The sequence below is a fragment of the Phaseolus vulgaris genome, chromosome 6, assembly GCF_000499845.2.
Source record: "Phaseolus vulgaris cultivar G19833 chromosome 6, P. vulgaris v2.0, whole genome shotgun sequence".
Lineage (NCBI taxonomy): Eukaryota > Viridiplantae > Streptophyta > Magnoliopsida > Fabales > Fabaceae > Phaseolus > Phaseolus vulgaris.
Window position 1 is genome coordinate 6,640,144 of NC_023754.2, and position 20,800 is coordinate 6,660,943.

Sequence of the window (20,800 nt, forward strand, 5' to 3'; positions counted from 1 at the left end):
GAAAGTATGAGCTTTGAGCTGGTTTAGAAAGCTCCCTCCAAACTCCATCGACTATTTTGAGATGTTGGTGTCCAAGTTTGAGACACAGTTCACTACCAGCCGACCGCACCACCTAACTTCCATCATCCTAGTCAACATTCACCAGGAGATGGGGAAATCTTTAAGGAAGTACATAAATAGGTTTGGCAAGATATCCATTAACATCCAGAATCTGAGTCCGGACGTGGCCATGCATCACATGGTCACATCCCTACGACCGGAATCGTTTGCCGACGACGGCCAAGAAGGGAAGACCCTTCAAAAAGGGAAGGCGGAAGGGGTGGCCGAGAGGTCATCAATATCATCACTGGGGAATTTGCTGGGGGTGGAAGCTCCAACAACGCTAGAAAGAAACACTTGAGAGCGGTCCATCAGGTGAATACCATTTCTTTCCGACCGAGAATGCCCCCAATCACCTTCACCGATGAGGATATCAAGGGTGTCAATCCTTCACAAGACGACCTTATGGTAATATCGGTCGACATCGATAAATTCACCATCATGAAGACGTTGTGGATCAGGGGAGTTCGGTGGACATCCTCTACTAGAAGATGTTCAAACAGGTGAGGATAGTCGAGGAGGAGATGAAGTCGTACGATGTTCACGTCATCATCTTCTCAAGTAAAGAGTAGGCACCCGAGGGTATATCAGACTTTATACCACCTTCGACGAAGGAGAGACGAGCAACACCATCAAAGTTTGGGTACTTGGGAGGACGATCGTTCATCAATAGTGATGAGAATCAAATAAAGGAGGCTTTTATTAATGAAGGAAGAGGACATTCGCCTTCACATTTGAAGTTCTTCCTTCTAGTCTTCTCAAAATTAAAAGAAGACGTAAAATAAAGATGAGGCCCAAGCCCAAAGCCCAAGCCCAAGACCAAGAAGGCCAAAGCCCAAAAAGCCCAAGACCATCCCATGAGGGGCAAGGCCAAGCATTAAATAAAAGAGCATCATTTGATTTACTCTTGTAGGAGGTGTGTATATTAAATAAAGGAGTATGAATATGTAAAATAAAGTCACATTGTCCATGTGACTTAGGAGAGTACGTGTAGGTGTAGTTTTTAGGAGGTGTCATAGTAGAAAAAGGTCACACCTCCCATGTGACTTGTTTTTTGTGGGAATTTCAAATGAGTTTTATTTGAATTTTCCCACCTATTTTCCAGCACCCTCACACTATAAATAGAGGTGTGGGCTCTTGTAAAATGCAGAATTGAAATTGGAATTAGAGAAACTCTACTCAAATTGAGAGAGAATTGTGAGAACTTTGTCTTCTCCTACACCTTGTCTTATCTTGAGTGCCTTGGCTCTCTCAAGTGGCGGCATTTGCTCACTTATCTTGGATCCTTTACACTCCAAGTGGCGTGATCACTAGTCAAGCTCTTCATCTCCATAAGTTCTTCTCTCCTTCATCTTCCATTTCATTTTCCATGCTTTACGAAATGATAAACATGTCTTAAGCTTCTTTCTATTCGGTGTTGTGCTTCCTTTCCACTTTATGTTCGGTTCATTTATGTTCTAGCTTGTTTTGTTCGGTTCAATTCTGTATTTGAAGCATTCTATTTGGTTCTTTTGCTTTTAAACACATTTTAATCGGTTCAATTGGCAATAGATGGATCTTCCATGTGAGTTTGGTGTTTGGTGCAAGTTTTGGTGAGTTCTTGAAACATAAAACATTGATCCAATTCTATTAAAAGTGCCTATTCTTTCTCCAACTCAAGTTGATTCCATAAAATGTCAAAGAATCATCTCTACTTTGCTAGTGGAATCATATCAAATAGGCTGAGGGCGATCTTTCCAGACCCCATATAGCCATGAAGTTCCCATCGGCGTAAGGAGACATTCTAACGACGCACGTAGATTAAAATGTAGCACGAGAATGTTATGTAGAAAGCCTAAGGGTAGAGCCTACACGAGTGGACACCTATTGTGACCGATTCCATAGGCGGAAATCCTCTCGGGAACGGAAGTCCCCTATGAGAGAAGCTCAGTCGGTACGCAGAGAGTACACAGACGCTTTAGTCGACCGGGATCCTCGAACGGCAAGGCCAAGGCTCGAAGCAAAAGAAGAGTTGTGTCAAGTCCTTCTCGTCGATGAGGAACACAACACCTGCATAGGCACGACCATAGCGACAGCCAAGGTCAAGCTTGTGCACCAGGCGTTGAAGAAGAACATCAATCTCTTTGCCTGGACAACAATCGATATGTCGGGGTTGAGGCCAAATATCATTACCCACAAGCTCTCAGTCTACAAGGAAGCGCGTCCCGTAGCCCAGAAGAAGCGCAAACTTGGCAAGGAGAAGAGGTTGGCAGCGAAGGAAGAGGCCGAGAAGCTTTTATCAACCAGGTTTATACGCTAAGCCCGATACACCACTTGATTTGCCAACATAGTCATCGTCACCAAGGCTAATGGAAAATGGAGGATGTGTGTAGACTACACAAACTTCAACAAGGCATGCCCAAAGGATTTGTATCAACTTCCTAGCATCGACCGACTGTAGATGGTGTAGCTGACCACAAAATTCTAAGTTTCTTGGACGCATGTTCTAGCTATAACCAGATAAACATGCACCCGAGGGAAAAGGAGAAAATCGCATTCATAACGCATGACGGACGACGTGAACTATTACTATGAAGTAATGCCATTCAGACAGAAGAACGCTAGAGCGATCTATCAAAGGCTCATGGATAAGGTCTTTAAGGGGATGATCGACCAAAATGTGGAGTTGTACGTGAGTGACATAGTTGTAAAGTCGGACTCGTGTGACAACCACATCAAAGACTTGGAAGAATTCTTTGAAGCTCCAAGAAGGACGAACATGAGGCTAAACCCCGAGAAGTGTGCATTTGGTGTTGAGGGCGACAAGTTTTTGGGTTTTATGTTAACCCACCGAGGAATTGGCGAATCCTGACAAATGTCAGATGATAACCGAGATGAGAAGCCCTCAGAACGTGAAGTTGGTGCAACAACTCATCGGGCGTCTTATCGTCCTCTTGAGGTTCGTCCCTCGCTTGGCCGACCACACACGACCAATGGTGCAATTGCTTCGTAAAATGGCGAAGTTTAGCTGGGATGAGAAATGCAAAAAAATCTTCCAGTAGTTGAAGACGTCCTTGTCCTCACCAGCGGTCATCCAGAAGCCGAGACCTGACTAATCAATAATAGTTTATCTATCGATCTCGGAGGAGGCGGTCAACGCATTTATGATACAAGAGGTTGAGAAGGAGGATCGTTCAGTTTACTTCGTCAGCCAAACGCTCCACGCGACCGAGAAGAGGTACCAAATGATATAGAAGGTTGTGTTCGCCATGTCCTAATAGCAGACGGACGAGACCATACTTCCAAAACCATACCATCACGGTAAGAACCGACTACCCAATATTTAAAATTTTATCTAAACCAGACCTTGCAGGGTGCATGATAGGGTGGTCGGTGGAGTTTTCAGAATTTGACATCCACTATGAGCCAATGGGCGCAATCAAATCCCATTGCTTAGTTGATTTATCGGTCGAGCTAACTCCCCAACAGGACCTCTCGACCAGATGAACGATATATGTCGATGGGTCGTCCAACAAGATGACATGCGGAGCTGGGGTCGTCTTCGAAGGACCGAAGTGACCTCCTTTTACAACAGACACTCAAATTCGGGTTCAAGGCCACCAACAACCAAGCCAAGTATGAAACCATCCGGGGCGGTTTAAACTTGGCATATGATGTGGGAGTTCATGAAGTAAAATATTAAAGCGACTCCTAGTTGGTGGTCGGTCAAATAAAGGGAGAGTTTGAGGTGAATGAGCCTTTGCTGCAGAGGTACTACCACATAGTCTCCAACCTCATCGCCCGGTTCAAGAAAGTGACGGTGGAACACATCCACCGAGAGGACAACACGAGGGCTGACGCATTGTCTCGGCTTGCTACAACTAAGAAGAAGAGCCACCCCAAATCTGTGGTACAAATTCACCTGAAAAATCCTAGTGTAGGAGAGGCCGAATGCTTGGCCGTTATCGAGGTCGACACTTGGATGAATCTGATCATTCAATACCTAGAGCTCGGCACATGCAAGCCAGAGGTAGAAAAGACAATGAGACAGCAGAGTGCAAGGTACACCATGATCGGCTAGGACCTTTACAAAAGAGGATACTTCAGGTCGCTATTAAAGTGTATCATTAAAGAGCAGGCAAAGTATGCCCTCCAAGAAATCCATGAAGATGCATGTGTAAACCACTCGGATGAGAGGACGATGGTCACAAAGGTCTTTAGAGTCGGTTACTATTGGCCGATCATCCATAGCGACTCTATAGACTATGTGAAGAAATGCACTAAGTGTTAAGAGTTTGGCCCCCTGTCCCATCTCAAGCTCGAAACACTCCACAGTATGGTGTCGTCATGGTTGTTCACCATCTGAGAATGAACATTATCGGTTCTTTAAGCTCGGGCAAGGGGAAAACAAAGTTTTTCTTGGTCGGAGTCGACTACTTCACCAAGTGGATTGAGGCTGAGCCCCTCGCCTCCATCTCAGAAAAATTTCGTGTGGAGAAGCATCGTTTGTCGTTTAGAGTCCCCCACACCATCATCACTGGTAATGGTCGGCAATTCATTGACCGGGGAGTCCAGTCCTTCTATGAGGATCTCGACATAAAGTGAATATCAAGCTCAGTCAAGCACCTCTAAACCAACGGACAGGTTGAAACAACAAATAAAGTTATCCTGAATGAATTGAAGAAGTGGCTCGGTACAACGAAAGGGCGGTGAACTAAAGAGTTAGTCGAAGTCTCATGGGCGTACTGCTGCACGCCGCAAACATAGACACAAGAGATACCTTATAGCCTGACCTACGTCACCGAGACCATGATTCTAGTCGAAGTAGGGGAGCCTTCCCTTAGAAGGCAACTCTTTGATTTGTTCATAAATCAAGAGAGTCTATCGATTGGGCTCGACCTACTTAACGAACTCCGAGACAAGAGTAAAATCCGCGAAGCCGAATGCAAGCTCTGAACGGCTAGGTGGTACAACACGAAGGTCCGACCGAGAAGCTTTTAGAAGGGAGACCTCATTTGGAGGATGCGAAGTGAAGTTATGAAGACAGATGGCAAGTTCTCATCCAACTAAGAAGGCCCTTTTCGGATCCGAGATGTAGCAGCCATAGGGCATACCACCTAGAGTGGTTATCAGGAAAATTTGTACCAAGGACATGGAATGTCATGCACCTCAAGTTCTATTATAGTTAAAAATTAATAAAATCATGCACTATTTCCTCACTCGACCGTTGTTTACTTAAGGAGGGTTTCCAGTTGGAAATGTTTTAATGAGGCATTTCTTTACAAGTTTGTGTATCTAATTTTCTTTCACAGCACAGTTGTCAAGGACAAAATCTTAACCAATATACCCTCCTGACACCTAAAGACATGGGTCGGTCAAGGATGAAACATTAATTGGTATACCCTCCTGACACCTAAAGACACAGGTCAGTCAAGGATGAAACCTTAACCGGTATACCTTCCTTACACCTAAAGACACGGGTCGATCTAGGACGAAATCTTAATTGGTATACCCTCCTAATACCTAAATACACGGGTCGGTCAAGGATGAAACCTTAACTGGTATACCCTTTCGACACTCAAAGATTTGGTTCGGCCAAAGACGATACCTTAATCAGTATTCTCTCCCGACACCCAAATACTTGGTGCAAACAACCACGTTTAACTTGATTGGATCTACCGATCGATGCTCAACAACTTAAGTAAATTTTATTTAAGGATGCTCCAACTAATTGAAAATTATACTTAATTATAACTCGTTATATTAAAGCAGGAATAAGAAGAGAATGACTGATTCATTGATTGATAAGAGAAGAAGGTGGAGGCCACACCCCGACCCCGAGGGAAAAAAACAATAGACTAAACCTAATGGTCTTCGTCTTCATCTTCATTTGCAACCCCCGAAGCTAATGCTCGAAGCTCGGCCAACTTAGAGAAGGTCACCAGCCGACCCTCATAAATGGTGCCTATCTGGGAGTGGATTGGTTGCTAGCGGCAACCGTCTCCAAGCTCCCTCTAGCCATGCCAACCGACTTATTATGAAAGGCAATGAGTATATCGACTGCTTGTGGAGCTTCTCTTGCTATGATATCTACAACAAGAAAGAAAATATTTTAGCCAACAACATATGCCAACCGAGGATTAAAGCGATAAAAAATACAAGCATGAAAATCAGTCCACCTCTGTGATCTTTCGGGTAGAAAGCCTTCTCGGGAGGCTATCAAACAAGTCATAGACCTCCCGCTCCTTGACACTAGTGACCAGACGAGGCCATTTCTTAAAGTGAATAGGGGTCTTGATCCAATCAATACAAAGGAAATTTGGATTGTTCGAGCTCGTAAAAAAGAGCTACAAACCCTCGGGCTCGATAAAAATCTTAAAAAAATTTCCCTTGAAATTTTTGTACGAGGATGTGAAGGGGGCAAATAGAATATTACCCCGTCAGCTAATAAGGGATAACCTGCAAGGAGGCCCATGTGTTGGGGTGGAGTTGCGTAGGGGCAACATTGAGCGTTCGAAGGACATCCATCGTGAAGTCATAAAAGGGAAAGGCGACATGAAGGTCCAAAAAAAGAAAAGAATAAACATAGAGAAAAGGACCATCAGAGAACGATCGATCCATACAGATGGTATCGGTCAGACGATAATAATTGATGGCCAAGATGCTATCAAAAGCATCCGAATTTAACAAATGGTGATATCCATGAAGGAGTCAATGGAAGACGAGTCCCGATAGACAGAGAAAAACTCAGTCACCTTGGGATCTACCTAGTCAAACCCGAACTATTGGATGACTCTTCGGCAGGATGTGACCGATCGAAAACACCTTCTATGTCATCAACCCTTATAGAATCTTCCCCGGGGGGCAACGTTTGAATTGCGCCGACCGACAAAGGCTTGGTCATGGAAGAGCTAGAAGAAGAGGGAGACGAAGACGAGGAGGGAGAAGAGGACGAGGAGGAAGACATGACTAACTTTTCAGAGTGTAGGGTAAGCAACGCGCCAGGACGATTAAGTTTCGGATGTCAGAGCAAGTAAAGTAGTGACTCGGAACCGCAAGGGACCACTATTTATATCCTTCGAAGGGCTCGGAAGATGAAGCGTCACTCTCATCTCAATTGCTGGATCTCCCTCGATCCAACGATTCTCATCAGATGGTGCACGAAAACCTCGTCATTAATGCACGTCACAACACACGTTTGGCTCCACCAATGTCCAACCTCGGGAAGCCCAACCTTCACAACGGCCTTAGACAAAGACTCTTAGAATTAAACGTCCTCGAGCCTGGGGGCAAGTGTACTGGTATGGTAAGCAACGCGCCATGACGATTAAGTTTCGGATGTCAGAGCAAGTAAAGTAGTGACTCGGAACCGCAAGGGACCACTATTTTTAGCCTTCGAAGGGCTCGGAAGATGAAGCGTCACTCTCATCTCAATTGTTGGATCTCCCTCGATCCAACGATTCTCATCAGATGGTGCACAAAAACCTCGTCATTAATGCGCGTCACATCACACATTTGGCTCCACCAATGTCCAACCTCGGGAAGCCCAACCGTCACAACGGCCTCAGACAAAGACTCTTAGGATTAAACGTCCTCAAGCCTGGGGGCAAGTGTACTGGTATGGTTTGTATGACCAAGACCATGACTCGGCACTCGGTCCAAGTCGACCGACACCACCAAAACCATTACGAAACAGGATTAATGAGGCTAATCAGTGATCTAGCACTAGGTAACGCACTCCTAAGCATGACCCAACTCCCTAATCCGACCCAATAACAAAGGGCTCATGATAATAATATAAATAGGCACAAATTCCAAGAATCAGATACATCACTACACAGTATTAATAGCGTCAGGTGTCGAATACTGAATTCTCACTTGAACGTTAGAGTGCCTTTTGCAGGTATCATACGAGCCTGAAGATCACGAGAACGAGAGGTAGAATGACGAAAGGAGAGCAAGGAGTTAGTTTGGAGAGGGAGAAAAAAAGTGCTTACCGACCAACTGAAAAATGACTCAAATCGTTCTCTTTATTCTAACCCATTCGAAAACATATTTATTATATAATTTTTCTTAATTTTATATATTATAATACATTATAATATTTAAAACGTATTTGTAAAATATTAAAATTGTATTTCACATAATTTTTTCTTTTTAAATATTAAAATCGTATACGTACGTGGAATATGGTTTCAATTAGAAATCATATTCCATATCTACAATTTTTAATTTTTTAAAAATATCACGTGATTAGCGATTTTATCTGGTGAAAATTATATTTTTCACGATTTAAGAATAAAATTTTCTTTATCCATTATAAAATTTGTACTATCAGACAAAGAACCGCTGACTGGTGAATGGGTGTGATTATGGCTTCCCTGTGGGTGCTACTAGAGAACCCTTGGTTCAAGGTGGAAGAGAGATAAAGTTATTTGGGATTAAAATTAATGTAACTCGCAGAAAATTATTAACTCTATTTAGTCCTTTTTGTGGTTATAATATCTCCCCTAAAAGAAGTTAAAAACATGTTTTATTAGAAAAAAAACAGACGTATGCGTCACCATTACATACACATTATAGAGCTTTTCCACATGGTCCTACTTTCCAAAGTTGCCAACAAAAACCTAACAAAAGAAGAAAAGTTATCCAGAGATATTTTATCTTTTGTATTATCTTTCTATCCAAATTTCCTTCCTCAAACATGCACCACAAAAGAGTAGAGAACTCTCACAATATCCACTTCAGTTCATTGGTGCATTTTGCAGTTTTTAACTTGGAGGACTATAGCAGTGAGAATGGCTTTCTCCTTTTCTTGTGCAACCACAAAGCCATTTTTGAGGGTCCAAGGGAGAAGAAGCTTGAATTGTGAAGTTCTGAGGCCAAATGGTGTTTCTTCTTTGATAAAGTGTGCATCAAAAGAGTCTTCAGAGTTGCCAGAGAAAGGGTCCAAGTTGGAGATAGGTTCTCCCATTATTTTCATTGAAGCTCCCAAGATGATTAAGACTGCAGCTACTATGCCATGTCTCAGGGTTAATACTGGTCAAGTCAAACCTGGTGATGTTGGAAGGTATTCATTCACTTCATCATCAACATATTCAATTCTCCATACATAAAATAGGTTCATGAATCTAATAATTAATAGACTTTACTTTTCATCCAATTAGAGTGTAATGTGAGATCTACTAAAAGTAGTAATTTCAAATGAACTGAAAGAACATTGGAAAGAGATTGTTTGAGAAAGTGTTGCTAGTAAAAAAAAATTGTCATAGTATCTCAAATATTAAATGTATCATTGACATGGAAAATTTTGGGGAAATTGTTTCCTACACCCAATCAATTTTGACTCGCACGCAACGAAAATTTTAAAATCCCATTCTGCCTTTTTCACACATTTGTTTACGGATTTCAATATCCGAAAGTCATTTTTATACATTCTGGATTTCAAAATCTGGAAGGTCATTTTCATATTTTATTTAAGCTTTCGGATGGTCATATCTGGAAGTGAGTTATGAGTTTCGGATTTTCATATCCGAAATGGTATGTTGTAAATGGTGTTGAGGATTGAGATCCGAAACTCATTTATGTTTGCTTACGAATCTTGACATCCAAAAGGTTATTTATGCTGTCCAAATAAGCTTCCGAATAGTGAAATCCAAAAGTGACATATTAGTTCCAGATTTATATATTCAGAATTTTGTAATTTCACTTATAGATATGAATATCCGGAAGTCAAAAATTTAAAATCATTAAGAACAAAATGGACATTTCACCTTTGATCAACTTGGTTGATCTCACTTCCAAATAAGGAGATAATATCACCACAGCTTATATTTCTCAACAAGTTTCAGGAAATAGTGTGTTAGAAATTGAATTTTGCTTTATGTAAATCTAACCCATTGAGGTGCCAAGGTTACTTTAATGTAATATTTTTTGTTTGATGATGATATATAAATTTGGGAGCATCAAATGCTTACAGTAATAAGCAATTGGGTTGTTATTTGGTGCAGGATTGTTTCAAGAAAACCCAAAGATGTTTGGGCTGTGAGGCTCAGAATTGGAACTTATCTCATAGATGGCAAATATTTCGAGCCCTTGGATCTGGCTGAGTCAAACTGAACACTGATTGAGAAAATAGAAACTGGAGACATACTTTGTATCTCTTTACTGCATTATGTAAATTAGTTCAGTAAAATATATGAAATTAGTGTTTTTTCTCTTTAAAATAAACATAAAAAACCATTAATTCCTCGTTTTAATTATTTATATATATATATATATATATATATATATAACTCTTCATTTTAATTAAATATATTCTCTTAAAAAAAAGTATATATTTAATTCAATTTCACAAAATTGATTTTAAAATAAGGTTTATATTTCATTTATATATTATGTTTTGATTATATTATTAATTGATTTGAAATTTCCAAAACATCTTCTATAACATGTTTTTAAATAATACAATAAATTATTACACAACATTTTCAATGAACTCTAAATAGTTTTGATACATTCTAATAAGTTGGTTTATGTCTAAACTCACTTAAGAAGAGTTAATTTATTTGTAGGCATGTAACTTTAAAATAATTCTAATGAAATTTACAATATTTTAACTATATAACAAACTATAATTAGGGGATATTATAATTTTTTTTGCATCATTAATATATAATGAATAATAATTAAATCTTTCAATTTTTTATAAAAAATATAAAATATAAATTATAAGTGGAACAAGGAGTTGACATGTTAACTATTCAATAAAATAAGAAATATGTAAGACGTTAAGTTAGTCGTTTAAATAATGAAAAACTTAATTAAATTCCTGAATGTATACAAAATTTAAATTACAATTTAATAATAAAACACTATCTAATTAACTATTAAATCGGTCTTAAAAATATATTTTAATGATAAAATGTTTTTATAAATTAACAGTAGAATATAATTGGAAGATTTGTTTGCACATTCAAAAACTAAAATAATGTTTTTTTTCTACAAATGATCAAATTATTTATTTATCCTTTAAAACTGAGTCTTAAGTGTCATCTATCAATATTCATTAGAGACAAGTTCACCTTTTCTATTTATTTTCATGTGATTCGATTTTCAAAATCCTATATTTGTATTGGGTTCGATTTTCAAATCTCTTTTTATAGTTATTCCAAATTTATCAGAATAAAAATTTATTAAATTTATTATACCATTCATAATTATATATTTTCACGCATAAGTTGACAGATTTTGACGTGAGAGATGCTAGATAGAAATTGTACTGGACCAGAGCGTTGAGCTCAGCGCTCGGTGATCGAACATTGGCGTCTATGTCAAACAGGTCAGCTCAGTCATCGGGTCAAGTTGATGGGCCACATAAGTGGGCTCCAGGTATGTGTGTATTGACTTTCATTCATATACTTAATGTAATCCTTCGCGTATAAGGCCTGGTTAAGTTATGTTTCGCACATTCAGATCTAGTACAAGTAAAACATTCTCTATAAAGCCTAAGCCCAAGAGCGCTAGGGTTTTAAGGAATAAGTTGCATGCATGGTACGTAGAGGCTTGTACGCCTACAATGGAAAGATTGGATCCCTAATGTTGGTACATGAGTTGGTACCCTGACGAACATTCTGTTAAGATTCATGCACTCTAAGGAGATAAGATTTTGTGCAGTTGCTGCACTAAGATTGTGCGCATTGTAACAGACTCTCCTCCCATTAAACATGCTTTCACTCGAGATAAGGTTCTCGTGAGAGAGGGTTGTTACAAGAAGTAACCTAAAAGTAGTCTATAAAAGGGACTCAAGATCCCAGGTAAAGGTACACTGTTTCTAAGACTGAAACTACTTACTCGCTTATTGTTTTTATAAGCCTTGCACTGACTTGATCGTCGAAGTGCAATCAACATGTAGGGACCCCTCTGTTTCAACGGAGCCGCATCCAAAGGGAAGCACAGAATCCACCAGAAATAGGAGGAGCCACCGCTTGTCTTTGAAGTCAACCGGCAACCAAGTCAACCAGCGAGAACATTTGGCGCCCACCGTGGGGCCCGAATAAAACCAGGTCCCATCCACAGTTATGATCAAGCTATTAGGCGATATGATAATTACTCGACAAGGTCCATCTGAACAGGAAGGAGGTGACAACTCTACCTTACAGCAACTCATGGAGACTGTCAACACTCTCTAGGAGATAGTGGCGGTGATGGGTTGATACCAAATGATGGGTTGTTCTTCTTGGAGATTTGAAAAGGGTGGCGAAAGCAATGGATGTGATGGATCAAGGAGGGCTCATATAGAGCTATGGGTTCCTTGTAGGTGCATGAAAGGTATGAAGAGTGATTGGTTGGGCCATATCACTTGGAGAAAGGTGGAGGTGAAGATCAAAGTGTCTAACCTAGAGAGACTAGACAAGGGAGTAGAAGCTTGCAATATTTGGCAGCATTTTACTCATAAAATTGATCTTATTAAAACATGAGCCAAGCACCCCATTATATAGGTTCAAGTGCCTTGGAGAACAAGGAGCAAGGGTAGGAAGGGGAATACACAAAAGAGCGGATGCTAGGGTTTTGACTAAAGTCAATGTCGCACCCTAGGAGCAAAGTTCTAGAAGCTAGGTTAGCTTCTTACCCTAAAAGGCTTTACTCAAGCTACAATGATAAGCACCCCCCCTATTATGCTAAAGGAACCCTATTCTACTGAAATTACAAATAAAGAAACTAGCTCTCATGGCTTGGGGTTTACTTCTTGTGGTCCTCTTTGAACATATAAAGAAACATTTATCTGCCATCAGTAGCAGAGTCCCAATCTTCTTGAATCCTCTTTGCCATGGACCTAGTTGTTGAGCTTGGGCCTTTTCCATCATCCCCTCCCTCTTGAAAAGGATTTGTCCTCAAATCACATGCTTCTACTTCTCCATCTTCACTACCTGCAAAAGGGGTTAGATCCATAACATGTGATTCTTTTACAATGAGTTTTCTATTTGTTCCTTGGGGTATGCACAATTTTCCTTCTTTGAATAAGTACCCCTCAGAAACATAAAAACTTTCTTGTGCTCTATATTGGCACTTAGCAAAAGTGGGTGCAAAATCCGAATTTTCTTTATAAAGCTCTTGCATGTTTTCAAATACAAGAATGTATTTGATAACATATGCATATTGCTCAAGAAATTCCATACACTTTGCATGTCTTTTTTTCAACTTGTAATAACATATGTAAGTTTGTAGGGCCCTCACAAGTGCATAGAGCTCTTTGTCATAGGTGGGGTAGTTGAGGGTGGCACCATGAAGTTTGTCACTAAAATATGTGATTGGGTGCCCACCTTGCAACAACACAACACCTATTCCTACTCCCGATGCATCACACTCTAGCTCAAAAGTTTTTGCAAAGTTTGGTAAAGTTAGAATGGGTGCATTGGTGAGTTGAGCTTTCAACTTTTGAAAGGCTTGCTCATGCTTCTCCGTCCAACAAAATGGAGTGTCTTTCTTCACTAACTCATTGAGTGAGGAAGCTAGACTTGAGAAGTTAGGAAAAAATCTCCTATAAAAACTTGTTAGACCATGAAAACTTTTAACATCTCCTACATTTTGTGGTGTTGGCCACTCTTGGATGGCTTTGATTTTCTCAGGGTCAACATGTACCCCATTTTTGTTGACTATGAATCCTAAAAACACACTATCAACACAAAAAGTACACTTATCTATATTAGCAAACAAACTATTTTGCATAAGCACTAAAAGAACCTCCCTAAGGTGACTTAGGTGGGAATCTAGGCTTTGACTATAAACTAATATATCATCAAAATAAACTACTACATATTTACCTATGCTACCTTTAAGGACATGATTCATAAGCCTCATGAAAGTGTTGGGTGCATTAGTGAGTCCAAAAGGCATCACTAACCACTCATATAGTCCAAATTTGGTCTTAAAAGTAGTTTTCCACTCATCACCCTCTTTGATTCTTATTTGGTGATATCCACTTTTAAGATCAATCTTGAAAAATATAGTGGACCTATGCAATTCATCAAGCATATCATCAAGTCGTGGAATTGGATGCCTATATTTGATGGTGTTTTTATTGATGGCTCTAAAATCACAACACATTCTCCACTTGCATCTTTCTTAGGCACCAACAAAATAGGTACAACACAAGGACTTAGATTCTTTTGAACCCAACCCTTCTCTAACAATTCCTGAACTTGTGATTCTATCTACGTAGTCTCCTCAGGATTACTTGTATACCAGTCTATTTAGTAGACTAGCTCCCGGAACTAAATTTATTTGATGTTCTATACCCCTAAAAGATGGAAGTCCAATGGTTCCTCCCTTAAGGAATACATCACCAAATTCTTTTAAAAGTTTTTTGACTTGAGGAGGTAGTTCACAAACTTCAGCAAGTGTGGCAATGCATGTAAGTGTTCCTTTACAAAGAAGGAGGCCTGAAGGTTGTTCAGATAGAAGTATCTTTTCAATTTTATTTCAAATTTTTCTTCTTTCTGAATGACCTTGTGGGAAAGAACACTCATCTCCCACGCCTCAGCTTTTTCCCTAAGGACTTTTTCTTGATTTTCTATTTCTATTTTTTTTCTCATTTTCTTCACTTTCACTAGTTTCTTCTTCTTGGCTACTATATTAATCTTTGTTCCTTAAGATCATTGTTCTTTCATTGGGACATTGAGATGCTAAATGACCCTTACCAAGACATTTAAAACACTGAATTTCTCTAGCTCGAGTGTGTGAGATATGCTCATATTTAGATAGGTCTTGGGAAGGTTCTAGAGATTTTTCTTTTATATTATCTTCCCCTTTTTGGAACTCATCCTTGTCATAAGATACAGAGTATGAACTTTGTTTTTGACTTGATTTTTTTCTCAAAATTTGTTTTTCAACTTTAATGCTAGGTTGAATCAAGTCATTTAAATCTTTATAAGGTAAAAGTTTGATGTGAATGTAACTACAAGAACACATGATTCTTGACATTCTTAGGAGCAACTTGAGCTGGATTTGAAAGGCACTTTACTTTAGAATTGGATCAATGTTCTAAATTCAAGAACTCACCAAAACTTAGCACCAACCAAGACTCATATGGAAGTCCATGTATTGTCAAATTGAATCAACACAAGGAATGAAGAACAAGAATTAAAAACTGGACAGAATTGAAAAGATAGCTACTGAACCAAAACAGAATTAAGAACACAATGCTGGAAACACAAAATTAAACGGTAGAAAAAGAAGTAAAACTCTAGGAATCAAAATTACCGAATGGAAAATTGAAGAAAAGGGAAGAAGAACACTTATAGAAGAAGATGCTTGCTGGATTTTGAGGATTGGAAGAAGCCATTCACGCCACTTGGAACCTTGAACCAAGATAAGTGATGGAGTGCCACCACTTGAAGCTCACCATAGCTCACAAGATAAGGCAAAGAAGAGGAAGACTCAAAACTCACAAATTCTCTCCAAAATTGAGTATAGTCTCTCTACTATCAAATTCCAATCTGAATTGTACAAGCTAAGCACCTTTATTTATAGCTTAGAGGTGCTGAAAATGCAAGCTAAATGGCACACAAATGCAATGAAATTCGGCGCCAATCTAGACAATGAAGGAAGTGTGACTTTCCTTCCTAGATTGGCACCCCCTAGGTTCCTATCTACACTCCCCCTAGACTCCCTTACTACTTACACCTTTTTATTACATTCACACCCCTATTCTACAAAAGAAATAAGAAGAGCCATTTTATTATACTCTTGTCCCAAAGCTCTTGCCATGCTCCTAGTAATTCGTTGGGCTTGGGCCCCTTGTTGGGCTTGGACCCCTTGATGGGCTTGGGCCCCTTGTTGGGCTTGGGCTTCATGGCCTTGAGCATCCTCTACTTGGTTTCCATCAAAGTTCAACTTTGCTTCTTATCTCAAGATTAATACCACTTAAGAACCTTGATATGGTGGTATTATCTTTTTCTTTAATCCCTGCCCTTATTATATATAACACCATCTTTTGCCAATATTCTTCTACACTTAGATTTTTTTTATGAAGTCTTTGGAGTTTGTCCATCAATTTCCTATTGTAGTATGAGGGAATATGACAACATCTCAAGGCTCCCTTAAGTTCGTTCCAATATGTAATGGGAGGATCCTTGTGGAGATGTCTTTCTCTCTTTAGGGCAGTCCACTGGTACATAACATTCCCTTGGAAACTTAAGGTAGCTAGGGGTACTTTCCTCTCCTCACTAACATGGTAGCAAGCAAAAAGTTGTTATACTTTAATTTCCCAATCTAGATATGTTTCAACATTTTCCTTTCCATAAAAATGAGGTAGGTCTACCGTAGTCTCTTTGTGGCTCTCTCTTCTAGTTCTTCTAGGTGGAGGTTGATAATAATCATTAACTCTCAGACTCCCCTCAGCATGTGAGTCACTCGACCTAGAACTAGATGCATGTGACTTTTTTAAGTTTCTAATGTATTCATCATTTTCTTTCACAATTTTCAACTCCTCTTTTAAAATAGCAAGATGAGCATCCCTTTCTTTTTTATCTTCTATGATTTGGGCCTCATGTTGCAATTGTCTATGTGATAGTGATTGATAGTCTTTGGCTAATTGTTTTAAAAGAGATTTTATAGACTTTCTATCACTTTCACTTGGACTAGAAGAATGAGAAGACATGTTGAAAGTTATGTGTTAGAAGCAATTTACCAAAAGAAAGATAGGTGGAGTACCATAGGTAGATTCCCATTCCCAGGAAAGGGAGGTGGAACCCTTGGATCACTTAAGTACCAAGCCTTTCCTAACCAGATTCTAATCCACAATACTTTCACAAACCCTTCTCTAAGTAATTCACTTAGAGAACAATCAAAGATGAAAACAAAGTTTTATGCAAGAGAACAATGTAAAGCAACAAAACACACAAGAATATTGTTATCTAGAAAGCTTTAAAACTAGTAGAATCCTAAGGTGAGGCTTCTTAGCACTTTGGAACCTTGAAGACACACTCACGGACTAAAGCGTATTAATCCACTAATTAATCAAAGTTCTTGCGAATTACAACTCAAAGAAATACAATGAAATTAGGTCAATGATAAGTGTCTAATTTCAGTAATATTTCATATTAAAATATAGGCACTTATGAGGATTTATTGCTAATTTACATATAAAATAATCCCTAATTTATGAATTTATACATTTTTATATTTTTTTATGATCTTTATTTGAATAAGAGTATTTTATTCCCAAATTTGGTGTTAATCGCATATTTCTAAGGAAGATTGGAGATTTGGATTAAAGATGAATGATTTGAGCTAAAAAGATAAAGATGGAAGGTCCCAGACCGGAAAAAGATGCAAAGAAAGATTGGGCTTTTTTTTATGTTTTATCATTTAGCCCATTAGCGCAACACAGGAAGTTACCTAACCCTAGAAAACTAGGATAAATAGAGGGCTAGAGGCTCAACCCTAGTGTGCCAGATTGAGAGGAAAACACCATAGAGTGAATTGTAACCCAATTGGGAGAATGGAAGGTGCTAGAAGTATGCGTGGCTAATTCTACCCTTTGGGATTGAGAGTAATATGCTCAAACTCTTATGTATTGAGGTGATATCTTATATATTAATATTCAGTTCTTGATTGATTATTGGTATTGTTGTTTTACTTCTAATTTTCTGTGACAAATTGAGAATCTTAAATCTGACCGGGAGGTATTTATAGGGTTCGGACCTAAACAACAATACTTAACATATTTGAGTGCTAGGAATAGACTTGAAATGTTAATTGCTATTAAATGTCTGAGCTTCGTTCTAAGTTGTTCTTATAATTATGCGAGGGATCGATAGTTAGGAGACATTATTAAGGATTTTATATGCGAGGAATCGATATAAATGATTTTTATACGGGCATCAATTTCAATCAAAGAACTTAATATTTACATGCTAATCAAAATACTTGAGAGTGAGAGAGATGAAACTAATCCTTATTTTTCCAATTGAAACAACTAATTCTTTGTTTGTTTTCTTATTGATCAGTGCCAACACAATTAATTCAAAACTCTTTTAATTGTTCTGTTTTTATATTTAGCGATTATTGTGCTCGATAATTCATTGTTCCTTGCGGGATCGATATCCGTCCTTAGGGACAATTATTACTTCTGACAAATGCGGTGCACTTGCCGTAAAAAGTCATCAAGTCTTTATGTGTTTTCTTATTGATTAGTGCCAACACAATTAATTCAAAACTCTTTTAATTGTTCTGTTTTTATATTTAGCGATTGTGCTCGATAATTCACTGTTCCTTGTGGGATCGATATCCGTCCTTAGGAACAATTATTACTTCTGACAGATGCGGTGCAATTGCCGTAAAAAGTCATCAAGTTTTTGGCGCCATTGCCGGGAAACAGGTTGAGTTGTTGAGTATAATTTTCTAAATATTGTAAATATTTTAATTGTTTTGATTTTGCTTATTTTATTTTATTACAAATTAGATTTTATTTGATTTTATTATAGATTTGCTGTTTTAAAAAAGAAAGTTGTTGTTTTTATATTCTTTTCTTTTCTTTTTTTACGTTATTTATTTTAGTTTATTTTTATTTTTATTTTTTGTTTTGATTTTGTTTTGTTTTATTATATTTTATTTTATTTTAGTTTTTTTTTAGGATTAGTTTACGTAGTTTTATTTAGGTTTACGTAACTGTTATTTATTTGATTTAATTATATTTTACTACTAGTTTTAGTTTTTATTTCTACGTAAGCTAGTGAGTTAGAATATTAGTTAGTTGTTTACGATTATAGTTTTCAGTTTTATTTTTTTTTAGCTTTATTTTATTTTATTTCTAGTATTTATTTTTTTATTTTTTTATTTTTAAGTACGTTATTTCTTGTTTTTAGTGTTTTTTTTATTCTGTTTTTAGTTTTTATTTTATCTATGTTTTTTTTCTTTTTTTTAATATTTTTTTTATTTTTCTCTTAACGTCATTTTAGTGCTTTATTTTTATTTTATTTTGCAGATTTTTTTTAATTTATTTTTATTTTTATCTTTAAATTTATTTTTATTTTTTAAAAAAAGAAAGAAAAAATATACTGTTTTTTTTTTCTCCACTAATATGTTGTAGGAGGAAAGCAACATGACAGAACAACAAGCACCACCTACTAAGAAGACACTTGGAGATTATGTCATGTACCAAGGACCAAAACATTTTTCTAGTATTGCAATACCTACTACTGCCAAGGCCTTGGAAATAAATCCCGATTTTCTCACTGTCATCAGTGCCCATCAATTTACAGCAATGGAACATGAGGATCCATATTCACATTTGGATACATTTTATGAATTGGTAGGAACAATGGGTTTTCAATCAGGTGATCTTGAAAATGTTTATATGCGCTTGTTTTCTTTTTCATTGGCAGGAAAGGTTAAGGAATGGCTCAAATCACTTCCAAATCAGAGCCTCACTAGCTGGAAGGATGTAGAGGAAAAAATTTTGCAAAGATTTTTTCCAATTTCTCGCTACATCAAAGCAAAGTCTGATATCTCTATGTTCAGACAAGGAGCAAATGAAGTCTTCTGTGATACATGGGAAAGATTTAAGATGATATTGAGAAAATGCCCAAATCATGGGTTTAAAGATATTGCACAACTGAGCATATTCCTAAATGGTCTCATAAAGATACTCCTAGATGCTGCAGCTGGTGGCACAATGATGGCTCTTGATGTAGAACAAGCGACAATAATTATTGATGCATTGGCATCAACTGATTATAAAGCCCAACATGATGGTCAAGACCTTCATAATAAAGGGTTGTTAGAAGATGCACTCTTGGCTAAAAATAAGATTCTGACACAATAAATTGAATAACTAACTACACAAATGGCTAAATTGCCCCAACAATTATATGTTGTTCATTCTTCTCAAGGCCAGAGTCAGTCAATTAGGTGTGATTTTTATGGAGGTGTTCATCCTAATGGTCACTGTTTTTATCAGAACAATTCACCTGAAGTTGATGATCCATCCATGCTTGAAAGAATGAGTAAAGTTGAAGACGCCCTGACAAAGATTGTGAGCACGCATGACAATAGCATGGCCATGATTAGGAGTATAGAGATCCAGATGGGACAGCTGACCAAACAAATTGCACAAATTGCGGAGGAACAAAGTGGTCAGCTTTTAGTCAATAGCCAAATCAATTCAAAAGAGCATTGTGCTAATGTAGGGGTTGAAAAAAAAAATAAAAAGATGAGACAGAGGGGAAAAGATATGAGAAAGAGAGAAGTGAGGAGGAAAAAAATAAAGAAGAAAAGTGAAAATAAGGAGAGAGGAGTTCTTGAAAAAGATTTATCATATCCTCATTCTCCTTCAAAAAAAAGAGAAGGAAAGAAAATTCTTTGATAAATTGCTCCCTAAAAATTATTTTGCAGGAAATTTGAAGCAAGATTCAACATTTGAAATATTTCAAAAGAATAGGAGCTATATTGAAGAAAGAAATATAGAGCTGGAGGATAGATACAATGTCATTATTCAAAAAGGCTTGCCTCAAAAATCCAAGGACCTAGGGAGTTTTAACCTTCCCGTGTAATATAGGTGCTTTATTAGTAGTCAATGCTTTATTGGATTTTGGAGCAAGCGTAAATATAATTCCTTTGGCAATGCTGAAGAAAATAGGTGATTTGGAGATTAAACCCACCAAGATGACTTTAAAGTTAGCTAATCAAGTAACCAAGTATCCATATGGTGTGGTTGAAG

General features: G+C 37.9%; 1 protein-coding gene and 1 pseudogene across 1 annotated transcript; one reads left to right on the forward strand and one right to left on the reverse strand.

Annotated features, from left to right (window-relative positions):
* Positions 1–8,748: 8,748 nt before the first annotated feature.
* LOC137831012 (protein CHLORORESPIRATORY REDUCTION 42, chloroplastic) lies at positions 8,749–10,324 on the forward strand. The gene is made up of 2 exons (XM_068638496.1): positions 8,749–9,148; positions 10,089–10,324. Exons 1-2 carry the CDS (start codon positions 8,877–8,879, stop codon positions 10,195–10,197), a joined length of 381 nt encoding a protein of 126 aa, XP_068494597.1. The 5' UTR covers positions 8,749–8,876; the 3' UTR covers positions 10,198–10,324.
* A 9,250-nt stretch (positions 10,325–19,574) lies between these two features.
* On the reverse strand, positions 19,575–19,680 carry LOC137833766 (small nucleolar RNA R71; annotated as a pseudogene).
* Between the last annotated feature and the right edge of the window lie 1,120 nt (positions 19,681–20,800).